The following is a 20,449-nucleotide window of genomic DNA, read 5'->3' as shown; positions in this document are numbered from 1 at the left end:
CGTAATACATTTCATCTTCACATTACTAAATAACCTAAAAAAAAGTTCAGGCTCCAAACAAAAACTACAATAAAATGGAGTAGATTAAAGCAAATATATTATCAGTGAGTTTATTGTGTAAATTTTCTACTTTTCTCTGCCATAATGGAAGCTTTTTTTTGTTAATAATTTCTCCTAAATATTAAGTAAAACCCAGGAAAAGCAGCCCAAATATATATTTTTTAGCCCAATTGGGCTGAAACCTGCCCAACCTGGCAACCTCACCTTGCTCTCAATCCAGAGAGATTTCTCCGTTGATGAGAGCAAAGTGATTGAAAGGTGAAGAACCGGCTGATGGTTCGGAAATAGTTCGGATTTGAAAAAGTTTTAAAATAAAAGTTTTTGCATTTTGGGTCGTTCAATACCCCCACCCCAAATGGAAATATTTTTTGTTGTGGTTCTCCGCCCACCGCTGGATGAAACCATCATTGGTAAGCTGTCATAATATTAATTATTTCTGATGACATTGCCATAATGCTGAATATATGGCCTTTCATATATTGTTTGTTGCTGTTTGACCGCCGTGTCTGATTGTGTTAAATACATGTCGTTGTCGTGTAGGTTGAACACGTGTGTCTGAATTGTGCTACTTGGCGAATCAGACATCTATGGCTAAGATGAAAACTTAGCCTTAAAAATAAATATATCCCCACGATAAGTCATAATTATGAGATAAAAAAGTCGAAATGATGAGATAGAAAGTCGAAATGATGACTTTTTATCTCATAATTATGACTTACCGTGGGGATATTTTTATTTTTAAGGCTAAGATTTCATCTTATTTTTTTCTTTTACTGGCGGAAATGAGCTTCCATAGACATCACTGGATGTCATTTGATTTTTATCTCCAGTTTGATACTTATATCTTAAAGTCTGCATTAGGGTTATAATTAGGTTTGACATAATGACTGGTAAATCCATGGTGCTGAAACCTCATGTAAATGGTTCTGACCGTGTCGCAGCTGCTGTTGGAATTGTGGTTGGTTGGGCCTGATCTGTGGCATTTTTAGCGATTATGTTCTAACGGGGATGTTTAGGCCACAAGGGCCCATCTAGAATGCTTCGCCCCCCCTAGGCTGGGACCCCTGCTCCGCCCCTGCTGAAAACTTTAATGTTTTCATACCTTTAAACATATTTAAAGGCAAAAACATGGCACCAGTTATTCTCATGTCCAACAAAACATTCCTTTTTCGGGCATAAACAAAAATGTTTTTGTAACCCGCTAGGTGCAACAGGGTTAATAATGAATGGGCTAGTACTAGGTTCGTAGAGGAGGGTTTGAAGGAAAACGACAACCACAATGAATAAATGGAGCCACAAGGTAGTTTAAATGGAAAATGAACTGTATTAAAGTGAAAAGGTTGTATCAAAATAAAATAACACATTCAGTAATATTCAACTGATCTTCAAATATAAACAGAAATTGTCCGTACAAATAATTGTACAGTAATGTCCTTTGAAATGTTCCTTTAAATCAAAAATGTTCCTTTAGGTCAAAAATGTTCCTTTAGGGTGAAAAAAAAACTGCAGCGCACGATAGTTCAGAGTCAAGTCAAGTCAGGGGATTTGTAAACAGTCAGGGCTCAATAGTCAAGGGTATGTGCAGTGGTCCTACCACAACACACTCAATTAAGGCTGGCCGTCCTCCTCGGCTCAGGTGCTCGTTCTCTGCTCCTTGGGTTAGGAGTGTTTCCACTGGCTCGCCATCTCCGTCCACGGGGAGAATCCAGATCCAGATCCACAGGAAGTTCTGAGGGTTCTCAAAAACCTAGCCTGTATAAAAACAGGACTATTACTACTTTCAAATCATCAACTTTGTATTATGGCCATATCCAAATCTCATCACACACTACTGGAACACAGTAATGATTATATGAATGATCTTCTTTAACTGTACAGTTCTCTTTTTTTCTCAAGGTAAGTACCTCAGTAGTTTACCATGAATTATGGTATTTTTTTATCTGTTTACCAGATGAAATAAAATGAATTTCAACACTCTTTTTAACCATGAACTGAAAATAACAAAATGCACCTTTAACACACATTAAAATAATACATTCAAGACTTCAGCAGGCTTTAACACATACTTCATAACAGTGCATCTAAGAATAAAACAGAAAATACACACACAGAACAGCAAAATAAATAGCAAACCTCATTGTTCATCAGATAATCCGAGCAAAATAAGAGCTTTGCCTCTTAACACACACACAATGAAAAGTAGTTGTAAGTCACGTTCATGTACAAATTCTCCGCCATTTCATGGACTGATAAAACATGTAGCTACGGCTGTTAGCATTCGCTAGCTAGCGCGAGCTAGCTCAGATAACTCACCAGGTCCCTTGCCGAAAACAACTAACAGGTCTTCAAACACTGCTCCACTTCCGGTGAGGTATAATTTCAGAGATCTTCTGTGCTTCTAAGTGAGTTAACAACCGCTTTTTTGTTTAATAGTTGTGACTTTCTTCTGTATTGTCATCTGCTCGTTATCTATGCCATAGCTGTGTTCGAAATCATCCACTCGTTCACTCACTCCCTACTCCCTACATAGTGTACACTACATAGTGCACTACATAGTGCACTATGTAGGGGATGACCAGAGGAGATTTCGGACACTACAACGTACATTTTTTTAACGTGTTCGCGTCAGTAAATGCGCCGGATGTTCCTGTGACGTAGCGGACGCGACATGCAACATGTAAACACTCCGAACCATGCTCCGAACAGCTCCGGGATCTGATACTTCTGTGTCAATAAATTGTTGAAAATGAATGGTGTAGAAGTGTGCTTTTGTCAACTACTGTTGTGTGATCCAATCCTCAGCTATAACTGCTCACGACATTGCACGAGCTAAAAACCTATTTAGTACGTCCGACCTACCGTTAGCTACTGGCTGCTGGCATTTAACCGACGATACATCTAAGAAATATGATTCCTGTGGTTGTTTGGGTGCTTTTTTGCACAACTCCTGCTTGTTGATGTAACTCCAGTTACATCAACTCAAAGTTATAAAAGTCTCAAATTACCAATGTATTTATATTTAACACGAGTTAAATTAAATTACTAATTAACCAGTTATTACATTAATCACCAACTGCGGTTATCATTGATTAATTTGTTCGAGTACTTGCAACAATACTTCTGTAATTTCAGTTTGTTAGGAGTGTTTAATGGTTTCTCATATCCTGACAGGGAATTGGCTTGTGAGCAGTACTCGAGTTGTAAAATAAATCAGGGGGGATGGTGGACTTTATCATATGGGGAGAGATAACTTGTGCTGATTACAAAATAATATAATATATTACAAATAATAGGACTGCCAAAAACAGCTGCAGAAATACTGCAGGAATGACATAGCAGCAGTTAAATGCAGCCTTCTGTAAGCTTTAAATATCCACTGGGCTTACATCAAATACATCAAAACACAACAATAAAAAACTGTTTTATGAACCTATCAATATGACTCTGTCCTTCACAGGATAAGTAAAATGGATCACTGCAAAAACTCAAAATCTTAACAAAAATATTTGTCTTATTTCTAGTTAAAATGTCTCATTTTAGTAAAGAAAATCTAATTACACTTAAAACAAGATTCATCACTGGAAAAAACAACAATTTTCTCCTGTTTCAAGTAGATTTTCACTTAAAATAAGTAGAAAAATCTGCATGTGGAACAAGATTTTATTGCTTGTAATGACAAGATAAATCTTGTCCCACTGGCAGATTTTCCTACTTATTTCAAGTGAAGATTTACTTGAAACAGGTGAAAATTGTCAAATAAGTTATTTTTCTGGCGATGACTAAATGTTGAAATAGCAGTAAAACCACATTCATTAATGAAATGACATAAGGGATGGAAAGGGGGGTGATTTTGACCGTTTTTATTTCAGGGGGGATGCCATCCCCCATCATCCCCCCTCAACTCGAGTACTGCTTGTGAGTAACTGTACATTTGAATATATCATTTCGGCTTTCCACTGCAACATTTTAAAACAAATAAATAAAAAATGTTAGAGTAATGAATCACCATTGTACCATTGAATAGTAATAAATAATGTAAGCAATTAACTGATAAATCATCTAAAATACCTGCAGCATCCTGTATTTATATACCTTAAAACAAACTTAAACTCATAAAAAGGAACATTTCAACCAGGAAAGACACATATGAATTCAATAACAATTTTTAATTCATTATTTATTACTTTGAAAAAAGCTTCAATAAAAAGGTCTTAAGAACAGTCTTCTCCACCCAAGGGAATCATTCTGGAGGGAGCTGGAGATGACAGCAACTGTAAAACACAAAGCAAACGTATTACAAGTTAAGAATGTTTTTTACAAAGAGACAAATCTTACCTTGTAAGTTTTTTTTTTTAATTTTCCCATTTCTTCCCAGCCCTGGCTGGGGATATCACACCCTCCAGCCCCATTTCTTTTAGGACAACCCTAAGAAATACAAGACAAGTATTAATTTCATGCATCCATCAAATACAATATTAAATATACCTACGTGTTTCTGTTTAAATTGTATAACATGTCAACGAAAAATAAGAAAAAAGTCTGCACACCATAGGAGCTCCCATGCAAGTGTAATTTAATTAAGCATGACGTTTTATGCGATGGCTCTTAGATGCTTATAAACAGGGTAAGCGGATGTGCATGTTGTTTCTTTACCATGGTTTAATAACATCATATCAACCTCATAATTGTTAGATTTCCCTACATCTTTTGTCACGATTTACAGAGTACAATGCACATATTTACACAGGTAATTCGAGGTTAGGACTAGCATAATTTGACAAGATAAAATCCACTAAGGAAAAACATAAAGCTATCACTGAAATGTGTTTGCTTACTCCCATTACTCCCCGAGAAGAGCCTGATTAAGCCGCATACGCAGCTTAATCAGGCCCTCAACATCATCATCTGTCCCTTTGAAAATAACAGACAAGCATATACTTTTATAACAAGTCGCCAATTGTGAACTTACATTTATAAGTACGTAAAGCGCTCCCGCGCTCCCCCGCCTCCTGTTCAGCTGCCATTTTTTCTTCTTCTTTTTCTTCTTCTCCTCAGACAAAACATGACCGCATTGCATTGTGGTATACGGGAGTAAAAAGTAGGGTACATGGCTTGTACACTAACTTTTGCGGTGCATTGTGGGTATTTTATAGTGAACGAGGTAGTGGACGAAAAGTAGTGTAGAGAATTCGAACAGCACTACAAAATGGCGTGCACCCTATGTAGTGCACTATATAGGGGATAGGGGGCGATTTCGAACACAGCTCATGACTCAGCTTTTCTGCCCGCATTTCTCTCTCTCGCGCTAACTCTCGCGAGAATTTCTTTCACAATAATATTAAAAGATTGAGTGTGTGCAAAATAAATAAATAAAATAATAACCCAATGAGAGTTAATAAATAAAATAAACATTTTCAAAGAAACAATAATATTACCAGTTCCAATTTTGTACTGGATTTCATATATATATTTCTAGTCCCAATTATCTACTGGGTTACACCCTCCCCTTTTAATTCTCATGCACGTCCCGCTGCATGTTTATTGCTGTACAATAGGAGTGGTGATTTCATAAGCATAACTCTGGGACCAATAATCCCTATCGTCAGTAGTCAGGGAATCAATAAAAGCTTCACTCAACCCTTGGAATAGTGACTTAACGACTGTGACTAATGGGTTGCCTAACTGAGGATAGTCAAGTCTTTTTGTCGGTTGACGAGTTCTCTCAGATCTCCTTACAGGTTGAGGAGGGTCTGAGTTGTCACTTTGGGTCACATTCACTGGTTGGTCAGCTACACCTTGACTTTCTGTCTGCATGGGACTCTTTGCGGGTAGGTTTGATCCATCTACCAAGGTGTTATTTGGCATGGATGGAGGCTGGTTGAAGAGGCTGTCTCCTGCCTCAGGGTCAGTGTCCTCCATTCCAGGTGACTTGTCAACTATGACTCTTTGTTCAACATCTGACTCATTTGAATGACTTTCACTTTCTCTTTCAAGTGGTTCCAGATTGGGCTCTCCATATGAGGTCCCCCTTCATCGTGGTACTGCTACTTGTGGCCTTTTTAACCCGAGGACAGTTGAGCACTCAGAAGCTGCAGCGCATAAAAGATGAGTTGAAGACAGTTATGCCAGTGCTTGCTGATATGCTGGAACCTGGTGAAATTGCAACCACTTTCGCAAATTTCGGAGAGTGTATTGACGATGCAAATGCACACATCGTGTTTAGTCGGTGGCTTCGTCATGTGCCTCGTGCAGCAATCAGACTGAGAGTACTATTGAGCCAGGCTGCCGGATCTGGCGTAACATTGCTTGACATCATCGCGGAAGCCGTAGCTAGCCATGTTGACTTCCCATGGCACATGGTTGCGAGGAGATACCCGGACGAATGGGCGGCAGTTCAACAGGCTCTGGAAGCAATAGGCGGACGCATTTACGCCGGGTATGCCGGGAATCTGGGGTCTGTCAGAGCCACACTCTTCCGCCATATCACATGGATATCAAAAGACCTCCTAGTGGCGTTTGGAAACACTTCTCTGAATAACTACCGAGGGGGGGCTGAAGATCCAACCATGAGTGAAACTGTGAAATTGTGGATAAAGGCTCACATTGAGGTGAGTGGGGCTGGAGACGAGCTGAGTGATGCGGACCAAACAGATGCGGAGCGAGGTTCCCTAAGAACACTGGTTGACTTGGCCCGGGCTCATCCTAATGTTGCCTATCATCTGGCCGATATGGATGGCCACGCGAGAGCCACAGTCCAGGAACCCGCTCAAGAAGAGGGCGAAGAAGCCTGAACTCCTATACACGAACACAAAACTGGAGACAATCCAATAGGATTTACACAAATTGCTTTAAAACATTTCTTCTCAGATCTCTCGTTCAACATGTGGAATATGTTTTGCGATGCAGCACAGGCTGGGAGAGGGGGAATTACTGCGGAGAGGCTTCGTGGCCTAGCAGAGAGAAATAGAGCTGGAGGGATACCATTGGCACAGGTTGCCCGACGAGAAGTGAGACACGGACCCGCTCCAGTCAATGAACAGGAGCCGAGGGTGGTGGTCGAGGTAGCCGGTGCTGACAACGCAGGAGTGTTCGCTGCGATGGTGAACACAGCAGGGGTGATGCGGTGCATGCTGTGTCGGTGCGAAATAGCACCCTTCACTAGAGATGCGATTAACGCAAACCAATTAACTGTCAATGATGTCACCCTGGCCGCGGCTCTCTGCAGCATCAGGGCTGGTCTGATGGATGCCGGGGAGAGAGCCGGGGCCTTGGCTAGACAGCAGGTGATTGCTGAGATCCTTGCACCTAATTGGAGGGTTGACTGCTGCATGACCACAGAAGAGTCTGTGGCAGAACTCGGAAGAATTCTGGAAAATTCCACGGGTTTCTCACGCCAACAATGGTTTCTGGACGTGGTTTATCAAATGACCCCAGGCGCGGCAGATAACAATGTAATTCGGGGTATTTACAACAGGACCACAGGGGAATGGGTGGGAACACCAGAACTAACAGACAAGATTGCATTCATTCAGGCGGTTGCTGTGCATCCTGCAAGCAGGATCCATATGAGGTAATAAATGCTCGTGTCTGGTAGGCGTGTGGTTTGTAACTGTGTGAGAGCTCTTGTTTTTGTTATCCCCAAATGTTGTTTCATTCTGGTTGCTTTGCTGGCCTGCTTATCCTCTTCAGTGCGCAGTAGTAAAAGCAGTTCAGCAAAACAAGGAGGCTCATTTTTCCGCTGTTCAAGCTGGAGACTGGTTAGCAACGAGCTATCCCAGCAGCCGCGACAAAACTGTCGGAGAAGTTGTTTGTTCACATCACCAGGAGGTATCCCGCCTCTGCTAATTACTGAGCTCAAAGCAACGTGTAACCTCTGCAAGAAATCAGAAGCTTTCTCGCCAACATTCTGGTTAGTGTTCAAAAAGCGAGCAAAGAGCTCATCACCGTCTTCCACTGCGGCATAAGCTGAATCAAGCAGGGTGAGGTAAGTCTTAGGAGTTGCTTTTGGGCCTAGTGATTTCACTACATTTGCTGCTGGCAGTGAGAGACTCTCTACAATTTTCCTGACAACCTGGGAGTCTGGGATGGTGGGGTCATTTAAGTAAAACTCTACACTGCTGCGCCAAGCATCGTAATCAACTTCAAAAGCTGGGTGGGGAACTCTCCCAGAGAAAGGTTTCAGCTTGTAAGACAAATTGGAATGAGAAGCTACCTCACTGCTCTTTACAATGTGCTCCACGATGACACGTTGCACCTCTGGTGTACTGATCAGATCGGCTGACAATTGGGGCGATTGCATTTTCCTGTCAGTTTCAGTGACGGTGGCAGAAGGATGAGGTGTGACACTAACTGAGCTTGCATTTTCAAATGCAGGGGAAGCAGGTTGCCTAACTTGAGGTTCAACTTGGGGGAGTAATGGCTCTGATTCTGCAGGACTTCCAGTGACAATGGCTTCTGCCCCTTTCTCCACTGACTCTCCTATTCTAGCCAACTCTGCCCTCAAAATGTCTTCAAATGACCTACTGCTCCTCCTTGCTAAACTTCTCAGTTCAGTCAGGTAAGCTACTGTTACAGAAGCACTAACCTCAGAACTGTAGACACTGGCTAGGCTTTCAATGTGGTGTACGACATCTGGATCTGTAGTGGGTCGATGTAATGGTAAGTGTTGTCTCGATAACTCATTGACTGTAGCTTCATGTTGAAACTCAACAATAACCTGTAACTCTTTGTCTGTAGATGGATTTTTAACCATCCTGGCTACTGGCCCATGCTGTTCAAGGAAGACAAAAGCTTCTTTATCAAGCTCTGAGTTAGTTAGGCCACTAACTAAAACAGCGTTCTGAATTCTAATATTTTCTGATTCGATTACAACCTCCATTTTTTCAGGTGAATGCAGAAAATATTTTTGAATCAACACTTTAGACAATTTGCTGTAAAAGTCTGGGTAAATAAATGCAAAATTTACCGTTTGTTGCTCCAGTTACTAAATTGTGGTTTGTCTCAATGTTTTAGCGAAGGAGTTTGATCACAAATAAAACCCTCCTGGCTGGCTTGCCAAGTTTTCACCTGTAACCCGCTAGGTGCAACAGGGTTAATAATGAATGGGCTAGTACTAGGTTCGTAGAGGAGGGTTTGAAGGAAAACGACAACCACAATGAATAAATGGAGCCACAAGGTAGTTTAAATGGAAAATGAACTGTATTAAAGTGAAAAGGTTGTATCCAAATAAAATAACACATTCAGTAATATTCAACTGATCTTCAAATATAAACAGAAATTGTCCGTACAAATAATTGTACAGTAATGTCCTTTGAAATGTTCCTTTAAATCAAAAATGTTCCTTTAGGTCAAAAATGTTCCTTTAGGGTGAAAAAAAAACTGCAGCGCGCGATAGTTCAGAGTCAAGTCAAGTCAGGGGATTTGTAAACAGTCAGGGCTCAATAGTCAAGGGTATGTGCAGTGGTCCTACCACAACACACTCAATTAAGGCTGGCCGTCCTCCTCGGCTCAGGTGCTCGTTCTCTGCTCCTTGGGTTAGGAGTGTTTCCACTGGCTCGCCATCTCCGTCCACGAGGAGAATCCAGATCCAGATCCACAGGAAGTTCTGAGGGTTCTCAAAAACCTAGCCTGTATAAAAACAGGACTATTACTACTTTCAAATCATCAACTTTGTATTATGGCCATATCCAAATCTCATCACACACTACTGGAACACAGTAATGATTATATGAATGATCTTCTTTAACTGTACAGTTCTCTTTTTTTCTCAAGGTAAGTACCTCAGTAGTTTACCATGAATTATGGTATTTTTTATCTGTTTACCAGATGAAATAAAATGAATTTCAACACTCTTTTTAACCATGAACTGAAAATAACAAAATGCACCTTTAACACACATTAAAATAATACATTCAAGACTTCAGCAGGCTTTAAAGAGCATATTGCAGGTTAGAATTTTTTCAAAAATGATACCTGACCTTATGTGAAAATGACTATGTGAGAAGTTAATGTAGGATTTAATATGTTTTACAAGACATAAGGGCACTTATTCAGAGGAAAAAGTGGCTGATTTTAGCCAAGCTCGTACAAACGCTTTTTTTTTCGAACACAGCGTCATATGACGTCACGCCAGGGAGCATCTCCACAGCTCTGCCCCATCTGTATGCCCAGACCCCGTACACACGTAGCCGGTATCTGCTAAACCCAAGATATTTTCCTACGTTTGGACCTGTCATCCACATGAAAACACAAATAAACCAATGTTTAAAAAAACTCCGGGCAAAGGGAAGATTTTTGAAAACTCTGTTTATGTAGATGCGTGTAGACCTGGTGTAGACAGAGACAACCGGAGTTTTGCGTTTTCGAACGTCACATTATGCTCCAAACAACAACAAATCTGCTCTGATTCTGACGTCTAACGTGCGACCTTTGTTTACTACAGTTCTACAGATGATCCACCATCTGTTCTCCAAGCTATTTATTAAATAAATGGTCTCTGCTCTTGACACCGTTACACCGACGCGGAGCCTACGCCGTAGGGTACGCGGCGACGCGCAGCACCCCTCCTGTTAAACCCTGCTGTGTCGGTTTAACGCAGCAGCTCCGCGGTGGGACCATGGATCTGACACGGGGAGTCGAGCTCGTACCCGAGAATGAGACGCGGCTCCCGGACCCGGGAAAGCTGCCCAGCCCGGCTGCAGCAGGGCTGCAGCCGGGCTGGGTCGATTAACGCGGCAGCTCCGTGGCGGAGACCGGGGGGAACTCGAGCTCGTTGCCCGAGGAGGAGGCACTGATCCCGGGGTAACTGCGCCGCGGAGGCGGCCCGGAGTCCGGAAGACCAGATGATCTACAGGTCTGTGCTTATGAATGTGGTCGAAAACGCAGATCTTCGGTTCTGTGTGGAAGGTTTTTTTTTTTTTTTAACAACGATGTAATGTGGATACAAATTATTTTATAAACGAAGGGGGGGGGGATATTCGGTTTTAAAAATATCAGGAGTGCACGGGCGGGTGCTGCAGTGAATAAAGGCGGATTTATGGTTCCGCGTAAAATCGACGGCGTAGCCTACGGTGTAGGGTACGCGGCGCACGCAGCGTTCGGTGCGTCGCCGCGTAACCTACGCCGTAGGGTCTGCGTTGGTGTAACGCGGACCCATAAATTAGCCTTTTAAAAAGCGAGTTTCAGCTGTCAATCAAAAGAACGTGGGGGGACTAACGGGTTCTTAGTCATATTGGTGTGAATACACATTCGCAACCTCTTCAGTGTCACAACTAACATTAAGATCCATTATTTTTCCTATTGTTGAATTCACCGCGCTCCCCGGTGTGACGTCACTCCCGGTTCAGCTTTTTCAGATGCGGAAGTAAAATACTCTCACAAAAACAACTCCAGAGGTCACTGTAGTATATATTTATGCGTATTTCAATGAAAATTCAGTTCCTACATTATTTTCCTACACATTGATTCACAGGGGTCTCCAACCTGCAATATGCTCTTTAACACATACTTCATAACAGTGCATCTAAGAATAAAACAGAAAATACACACACAGAACAGCAAAATAAATAGCAATCCTCATTGTTCATCAGATAATCCGAGCAAAATAAGAGCTTTGCCTCTTAACACACACACAATGAAAAGTAGTTGTAAGTCACGTTCATGTACAAATTCTCCGCCATTTCATGGACTGATAAAACATGTAGCTACGGCTGTTAGCATTCGCTAGCTAGCGCGAGCTAGCTCAGATAACTCACCAGGTCCCTTGCCGAAAACAACTAACAGGTCTTCAAACACTGCTCCGCTTCCGGTGAGGTATAATTTCAGAGATCTTCTGTGCTTCTAAGTGAGTTAACAACCGCTTTTTTGTTTAATAGTTGTGACTTTCTTCTGTATTGTCATCTGCTCGTTATCTATGCCATGACTCAGCTTTTCTGCCCGCATTTCTCTCTCTCGCGCCAACTCTCGCCAGAATAGGCGGAACTCTCGCGAGAATAGGATGGAATTACCGCGATAATAGGGTAGAACTACTTTCTTTCACAATAATATTAAAAGATTGAGTGTTTGCAAAATAAATAAATAAAATAATAACCCAATGAGAGTTAATAAATAAAATAAACATTTTCAAAGAAACAATAATATTACCAGTTCCAATTTTGTACTGGATTTCATATATATATTTCTAGTCCCAATTATCTACTGGGTTACATTTTCTACTACTGTTTCATGATATAAAAACTCCTGCTTCAGTGTTACTTTTGATTTGTGTGTCTGAAGTTACAGATTTCTTACGGAAAAGTATTAGGGCCATGCAGGAGAAAAACTATTTGAGAGGGGAAGATTTTTTTCTATTGTGCACTTCGATAAAAAAGTCGAAATGTTGAAAAAAAAAGTTGAAATGCCGAGATTAATGTTGAAATACAATTTCAAGAATAAAGTCGAAATTTCGTGAATAAAGTCGAAATTTTGCCCTTTTTTTTCTCAACATTTCAACTTTATTCACGAAATTTTGACTTTTTTCTCAACATTTCGACTTTTTTCTCGACATTTCGACTTTTTTCTTGAAATTGTACTTCAACATTAATCTCGACATTTCGACTTTTTTCTCGAAGTGCATAAGGAAAAAAAAATCTTCCTCCTCTAAAATATTATTTTTATTTTTCTCCTGCCTGGCCCTAATACTCTTCCGTAGATTTCTACTTGTTGTAGTGTTTAGTGTTCAAGTATGCAGATTGTTAGCAGTCATCAGTGGTTGGAGGGAAGGAGGTGCAGGTGACTGGTCCTCGTTGCACACAGAGATGAGCAGCTGTTCTTGTTCATGGTGAAACATGATCATACGATCAGGGCTGCCACGAGTCATACGTGTGCTGAAGCACATTTCTTATCTAATATCTGAACATCTGTCCTTCTTCCTGGCAGGTGACCACCGACGTGTGGCAGCGCTGCACCGACGGACACACCGGCACCTCCGTGTCGGCTCCCATCGCTGCAGGGGTCATCGCGCTCGCTCTGGAGGCCAAGTCAGTCTCTTCCCCGTGTTGTTATTTCATTAAAAGGAACCCTGGTTATTAACACTTGTAGTCCCTAATTAGCCACAACTGTTCTCTTATACTAAAATATGTTGTTAGAAACACATAAAATAATCTAATTGCTTTAAAAATCTACAATGTTTATCACATATTTTGACCTGCGGGAGGCGCCATGTTTTACCTGCGCAATGCATTCTGGGGGCGATGACGTAAAGCGGTGGCTCTGGGAAGATAAGCCCCGTTAGTTTAACTGGGACAGGTATCTAAAACATAGATGAGCAGCACTCTCCCGGCCGTGGAGGCTGACGAGGGAGCCCATAAGACGTCTCGGTTCAGGCAAACTGGATCAAAGTTCTGTGATGCATGTGAGATCTGCAAAAATGATCAATGTCGTGCGCATCTCACCAGTGCATTAGGCTCCTGCGGAGACGGCGTAGCCTACGGCGTAGACGGCGTAGCCGGGGCTTTAGAGCCTGCAGCGCACTGCCATCCGCTCTCCGCTCTCCTCTCTCCGCTCTCGCCGCCGCCGAGATGGAGACGCCGGTGGGCAATATGCACGTTTGGGAGGGCATAGCCCACCCCTGCCCCCCCTAAAACCGGCTTCGGTGCTGGGTGATGACAGATCAGATGCTGAGGGGACTGGCCCGGGACTTTGACGAAACGGGAGGCGCAGACTTCGCTTCAAATAGGCAAGAACATCTTTATTTAATTTAATGACGCCAGATCTGGCTGGGGTTTTTATTGTAGCATCGGCTATCTGCTAGTTGAAACGTGTGGTCGGTTAGTCTATCTGAGTTTTATGGTGTTTTTGTAGTTCATGCTTTATGGTGCGGTACTTTTTTTTTTTTTTTTTTTTTTACTTTTTTGTAGGTGCTTCGTCACCTTAATGTTTAGCTGTGTTTTCATCTGTGTTTCTGGTGCGCCGTCACCTGTTTAGGTGTGTTTTCATCTGTTTCTGGGTATCAAAACAGTGGACGGGGGTTAGCAGGAGCCACCGTCTGACGTCACTACCCAGAATGTATTGCGGTGTAAACAACAATGGCGACCTACTAGTTAAATTATATTTTCAAATTTTATAAAAACGAAGACATCAACAAGGTTTTTTATATCACATTGTTATAATTGATACCAACATTTATCTTTTAAGACCTACATGTCTTAATAGCCAGGATTCCTTTTAACAAGTAACGTTTTCACAGGGTACTATCAAGTACTACAGTATATTTCTGTTATCGCAGTACCCAGAATGAATACTTCATATTTGCTTGCTCCCACAGAAACATGAAATGCAACTGTCGTTTATATGAATTCATTTCATGGTGTGCTCATTGATTGACTGCCCAAAACATACTATTGTGCTGTTTTTGAGCTGCGTTACTAAAGTTTAAATAGCACAAATGTTTCTGGATGTTGTTAGGGAGTTAACGTACTGAGATCAGTGAAGGTGTTGGAGCTGGAGGAGCCTGTAGTGCAGTAAACCAATAAACAGCAGCTGCTGTAGCGGCTGACTCTCCTGCTACAGGATCCTATGCAGGTTACGTCAGCCCCTGTTTCCCCGCGCCACAGCATCTGCAGCTCATGCAGCATCCGCTTCCTCTTTAAGCCAGAGAACCGTTTATAACCTACAACCCTTTCTTCTAACAAAGCTTAACCGTGGAGGTGTGCGCTCCGTCTCAGCGGCCTGTGTGATCCCCCAAGACCTTATCTCAGATAGTAGATATTTGTATGTGTTACTGAGTGTTTTGGCTTTAAAACAGGGCGCCTAAAGGCACAGTCTCCAACGCGCTGTAATGCGCTTTCATACATGTTTTCTGGGTTACTTACATGGGATGAATTGTTGGTTGAAGGTCCGGGTTGATTTGCTGCAGGTTGAGTGAATGAATGAACAAATGTACGAGTGGATGTGAGCGAGTGTGCCGTGCGGTCTTATAAACAACAAAAACATAGAAGTTGCTATGCATGCATGCATCAAAAAGGCTGATGGTTCAAAGTACAAATAAACTCGTTCAAAATGTCAAAACTAGATAAAGATTTAAGCGAATTCAAACTATGCAAGTGTACGGAAGCGTATTGCATTCACTTGAGAAAAAAAAATCTGCTCTGTTTTTATGAATTAACGAGATAATTATCTCAGAATTCTGAGAAAAGTTTTAATAAAAAAAAAATCTGCTCTGTTTTTACGAATTAACGAAATAATTATCTCAAAATTCTGAGAAAAGTTTTAATGAAAAAAAATAATTCTGCTCTGTTTTTCTGAATTAACCAGATACGTCACAACTTGCAAGAAGCTGTCATTCACTAGAGAGCTGGATTTCATGGAAGCAAACATGTTCCTGTCCAGTTTAATCCAGTTTTATTTTGCTTTTGGTTTGAAACATTAGGAGATACTCTTGTCTTTAAGTTATATAGATGGTATTGTTATTAGTTTGTCGACTTTGCGCAGGAACCTCAGGACTTTGTGGTTGTTCAGACGGAAAGCCCATTCTGATCTGCTGGACATTGCAACTTTTCTCCAGGATAATTATCTTGTTAATTCAGAAAAACAAAGCAGATTTTTTTTTTCTCACGTGAATGCAGTGTGTGTCATCAAGTGTCTAACGAGTGTGCGGTTGAAACAGTTTCTGCTCGGCATCCTTCACCACCCGCACACCTGCGCCTGCTCTTCTTTTCTTTTTTTTTCTTTTTTTTAAAGATTTTTTTGGGCTCTAGTGGCCCTTTATTGAGATGCAGACTGGAAAGGGGTAGAGAGAGAGAACGGGGAAGACACGCAGCAAAGGTGCGCGGGCTGGATTCGAACCCGCGACCGCTGCAGGAGGAGGACTGTAGCCTCAGTATATGACCCGCCGCTTAACCCACTGCGCCACCGAGCGGCCCTGCGCCTGCTCTTCTTAATGAGATGTGTGTTGATGACGTCAACTCAAAATGCGACGCCTTGTAGTTCTTTACAAAACAAAACAAGAAAAGGTCTCGTACCCTGAGTGAGTCCAGATAACAGGTTTGTTGTGTGCAGCCTCCTGCTCACCTGGAGGGATGTGCAGCACCTGCTGGTGGAGACGTCCAGACCGCTGCACCTGAAGGCTGACGACTGGAGGACCAACGCTGCCGGACACAGAGGCACTCTGCATTCTACTTCTAATGCTAAAATACTACATTGCTGTTTTATACTTTAAGTACTTGAGACTTTTCTCCAACATTGCTGTTGTCACACGCCCGAGCTCTTTTTCACTCCGACAGCCGAGTGATTTCTCTTGGTGATGGTTGTTGTTGCAGTCAGCAGCCTGTACGGGTTCGGTCTGGTGGACGCAGAGGCCATGGTGATGGAGGCGGTGAAGTGGAGGACCGTTCCTGCTCAGCACACCTGCAGCCACGTGTCTGTGCAGCATGGCAGGTGAGCAGCGCCCCCCGGAGGGGGTGGGGGGGGCTTTAACTAGACAGGATTTGCTGGCAGGCTTGTGGAGGTTTTTTTGTTTTTGTTTTTTATCCTGTGCATTAATGGTTCGTTAAAAAAAATTTACGGCGTTCAGAGGACGTTAAGTTAAAGCGTTATTAATGCGTTACCTTTGACAGCCCTAATTGTTTTATGTGTGGCCCCTTGAGTGTCCTTGTTGCTGCCTTGCCTTAACGGTGTGATGCTGAGCCTGGTTCCTGTTCAGGCACCTCCCTGCCGGCCGGAGCTTGAACAGCAGCATCAGCACCTCCGGATGTTCAGACACGCCCCAGCAGCATGTGGATTACCTGGAGCACGTCGTCGTCAAGGTGTTCATTGCTCACCCGCGACGGGGAGACCTGGAGATCAACCTCCATTCTCCGTCAGGGACCAGCTCACAGCTCCTGGCCAAGAGGTGAGGGAGCTGGACATGGGAGCGTCTGTTCAAACACTGTCCAGGCTGATGCAAGAATTCTTCTTCCCTTTTCTGATATCCATGTATGACCTTTAAAAAACACGTTCTTTACCAAATATACACTAAATGACCACATATTGTGTGCTCCATCCCCGGACTGCGTTGCACCGTTCAGCTGCGCTGGAGCCAGAGGTGGGTAGTAACGAGTTACATTTACTCTGTTACATTTACTTGAGTAACTTTTGGGAAATTTTGTACTTTTAGGAGTAGTTTAGAATCACTTTACTTTTTACTTTTACTTGAGTAGATTTGTGAAGAAGAAACTGTTCCTCTTACTCCGCTACATTAGGCTACGTTGAGCTGTTACTTTTCTTTTATCCCTTTTATCCACGTACGCGTAAATCTCATGACATCACTGGGTGATTCTTTGGGAAAAATGTTTGTTTTTGCATGTTTTGTCACATTTACACAGACTCAAACACACACAGAGTTTCTATGAGTTCATGTTTGTTCTAGTTCTGCCTGGTTAAAAAAGAAAAGTACAAAGGCTGGAAATTTTGTGCTACTTGTGCTTAATATTTTTTTTTATTCTGTTATTATTTTATTTATTAAATTACTTGCATTTACTTTAAGATTACTTTAATTTAAGCTATTTTTTTATTTTTTATAAATTTTTATCTATTTTATTATTTTATTGATTTAATTTGCCTGAAGATGATTATTTTGTACTTTTGTCTGTTTGAATCAGACATTACTCAACAGTTACTCAGTACTTGAGTAGTTTTTTCACCAAGTACTTTTTTACTTTTACTCAAGTAATTATTTGGATGACTACTTTTTACTTCTACTTGAGTCATATTATTCTGAAGTAACAGTACTTTTACTTGATTACAGTTTTTGGCTACTCTTCCCAGCTCTGTCTGGAGCCGGGTGGTTAGACACAGGATAGATGAAGGAAACGCAGCGGTTGACATCCCGTCACCCGTCCTGGTGAAAGATTCTCAGGAACCAGATGTTCTCACATGCAACAGTTCCATTGAACTGCTAGTGGTCTCATTGATTACATTGTCACGAAGTGAGGTGGACGGGACCCAGATGCAGGAGACCAGGAGACAGGAGTTCCAAAAAAAGCGATTTATTATCAAAAAGCCCTGCTGAGCAGGATCCAAAAAACCAGAATATGAACGTGACAAACCTGACCAGAAACATGGAGGGAGGAAACAGTACGGAGCAGCAGGGAGAGGGGGAAAGACAAGACCAGATATACAGAAGCTTGACAAGACACAGGTGCAGACAATCAGGGCAGATGGAAAACAGGAAGTCAAAACAGAACTGAAACACAAAGACACAGGTTTCAAAATAAAACTGGAACTAAATAACCAAACCGTGACAACCTGTAGTTGTAACAAACCTGTGCAGGCTGTACTTCACAAACTCTAAAAAAAACTGTCTGGTTGTATAATTTGGTTAAAAAGATGAATCTCTAGCAGCAGATTTTTTTCATTTAATTGATTTGAATTGATTTAAAAAAAAATCAGTTCTACTGATATAGCGTCTCAACAGAAGTTGTGTCTAGGATCTTTTAAAATTTAAGAGACCAGAGCATGACCCCCGATCAATTATTACATAAACATAAACAAAGGCAGGTTAAAACAACAAAGTTGAAAGCTGATTGGTTAATTGGTTCCTTCATTTCTGGTCTTCTCCCTGTTGCGTTTGCAGATTGTTTGACAGCTCTAAAGAGGGCTTCAGGAACTGGGAGTTCATGACTGTTCATTTCTGGGGTGAGAGGTCAGAGGGCACGTGGACCCTGGAGATTACTGATTCACCGTCGAAGCTGCGTAACCCTCAGGTTCTGGGTAAGACGGGTCCACACAGGAACGTTTTACATCTTATCTATCTTTATACTCACACCAGTGGCATTTACCAAGGGCTTACTATCAGTTATTTGAAATATATTTCTTTTTTTTATTTTTTATTTGGAAGAGCCTTGATTTCAGTTTCAGTTTCAAAGTTTATTTAGACGGGACAATGCATATTAATGAACACTACATTGAGCAGTGTAAATACACCGGGTTTAGCAGAAATGCTAGTTTCCACCCGCGGTCCCCACAAACAACCAGACACACTCACACTCACACCTACGGGCAATTTAGAATCATCAATTTACCTAGCATGCATGTTTTTGGACTGTGGGAGGAAACCGGAGTACCCGGAGGAAACCCACGCAAGCACGGGGAGAACATGCAAACTCCACACAGAAAGACCCTGCTGGGCCTGGGTCACAGATGCACATTTACATAGCGTCAAAATAACTTCAAGTTTTAAAATATTTATATGGAACATGGAAAGCTTCTCATCTTAAATATTACATCCAGAATTTTTTTTTTAAAGATTTTTTTGGGCTCTAGTGGCCCTTTATTGGAGATGCAGAGTGGAAAGGGGTAGAGAGAGAGAACGGGGGAGACACGCAGCAAAGGTGCGCAGGCTGGATTCGAACCCGCGACCGCTGCAGGAGGAGGACTGTAGCCTCAGTATATGAGCCGCCGCTTAACCCACTGCGCCACCGAGCGGCCCACATACAGAAAATTACACACAAAGCAGAATGAGTAAAGATTGTGCAGTAGATTATATCAATATATTTCTCCCGTGGGAGATTAATAAAGTAAACCTTGACCTTGAATATATCATATTACAAAACACATTTTGATCCCACTCCTTATTTTTGTCAAGTTAGCAAAAGTCAGACCTAATAGGTTTTATGTACTCAGTCCACTTAGACACATCTGGTCAAATTTCTCCTTCTCCATTTTAGGGGGAATGACAACTTTTCCATTTCATATATTTCATATATTATTCCCATCCATTCATCTATAGTGGGGGATTCGCTGCAAGGAGTATCTGTAGCAGTTTCTTATCTTTGTTATTCCACTCTCAAATTGGATGTCACCCATATATAGAGTATCAAACCGGTAGGGAATTTTGACTCCAAATATATTATGAATGTGTTTGTGAATTTCCCCCCAATAGGGTACAATAACCTTGCAATCCCAAAATACATGGAAGTGATTGGCTTCCTGAGCCCCACATTTTCTCCAGCAATCATTTCTGCTTCCCTGGTGCCGCTTTTGTAGAGGTGGAATAAAAAACCTTACAATCTTTTTCCAACAGAATTCTCACCATGTAGATGAGTTAGTTGAATTCCATTGTACTTGACAAATTTTACTGCAGCCTTCCTCTGTAATAATTACATTTCCCTCCTTCTCCCACTTCTAATTTATGTATATTGTATTTTAAATATATTTATTTTTATAATAGTTATTGGCTGTTACTTTGCACAGGGAACCTGAAAGAATGGACTCTAATCCTTCACGGCACCTCTCAGAACCCTCGGCAGCCCGACGGTACTCAGGTCCGCTCCAGAACGCCGGAGGTCCCAGGAGGGACCGTGCAGGAGCCGGGTCTCCAGGAGGACGAGGACGAGGAGGAGTACGACGGTGAGGGCTGTATGGATTCATAAAA

At 41.9% G+C, this 20,449-nt stretch overlaps 1 protein-coding gene across 1 annotated transcript in view; it reads left to right on the top strand.

Moving 5' to 3' along the window:
- Positions 1-20,449, top strand: part of LOC133457474 (proprotein convertase subtilisin/kexin type 6-like) — a 43,309-nt gene that overhangs the window by 7,790 nt on the left and 15,070 nt on the right. Inside the window, exons 8-13 of the mRNA XM_061736798.1 lie at positions 12,976-13,076; positions 16,096-16,199; positions 16,356-16,473; positions 16,739-16,927; positions 18,650-18,786; positions 20,269-20,424. Of these exons, the coding sequence (XP_061592782.1) occupies positions 12,976-13,076; positions 16,096-16,199; positions 16,356-16,473; positions 16,739-16,927; positions 18,650-18,786; positions 20,269-20,424 (805 nt within the window). The remainder of the gene's footprint in view (positions 1-12,975; positions 13,077-16,095; positions 16,200-16,355; positions 16,474-16,738; positions 16,928-18,649; positions 18,787-20,268; positions 20,425-20,449) is intronic.

The sequence above is a fragment of the Cololabis saira genome, chromosome 2 (genome assembly GCF_033807715.1).
Source record: "Cololabis saira isolate AMF1-May2022 chromosome 2, fColSai1.1, whole genome shotgun sequence".
Taxonomy (NCBI): domain Eukaryota; kingdom Metazoa; phylum Chordata; class Actinopteri; order Beloniformes; family Belonidae; genus Cololabis; species Cololabis saira.
This window is presented reverse-complemented; position numbering and strand designations above follow the sequence as displayed.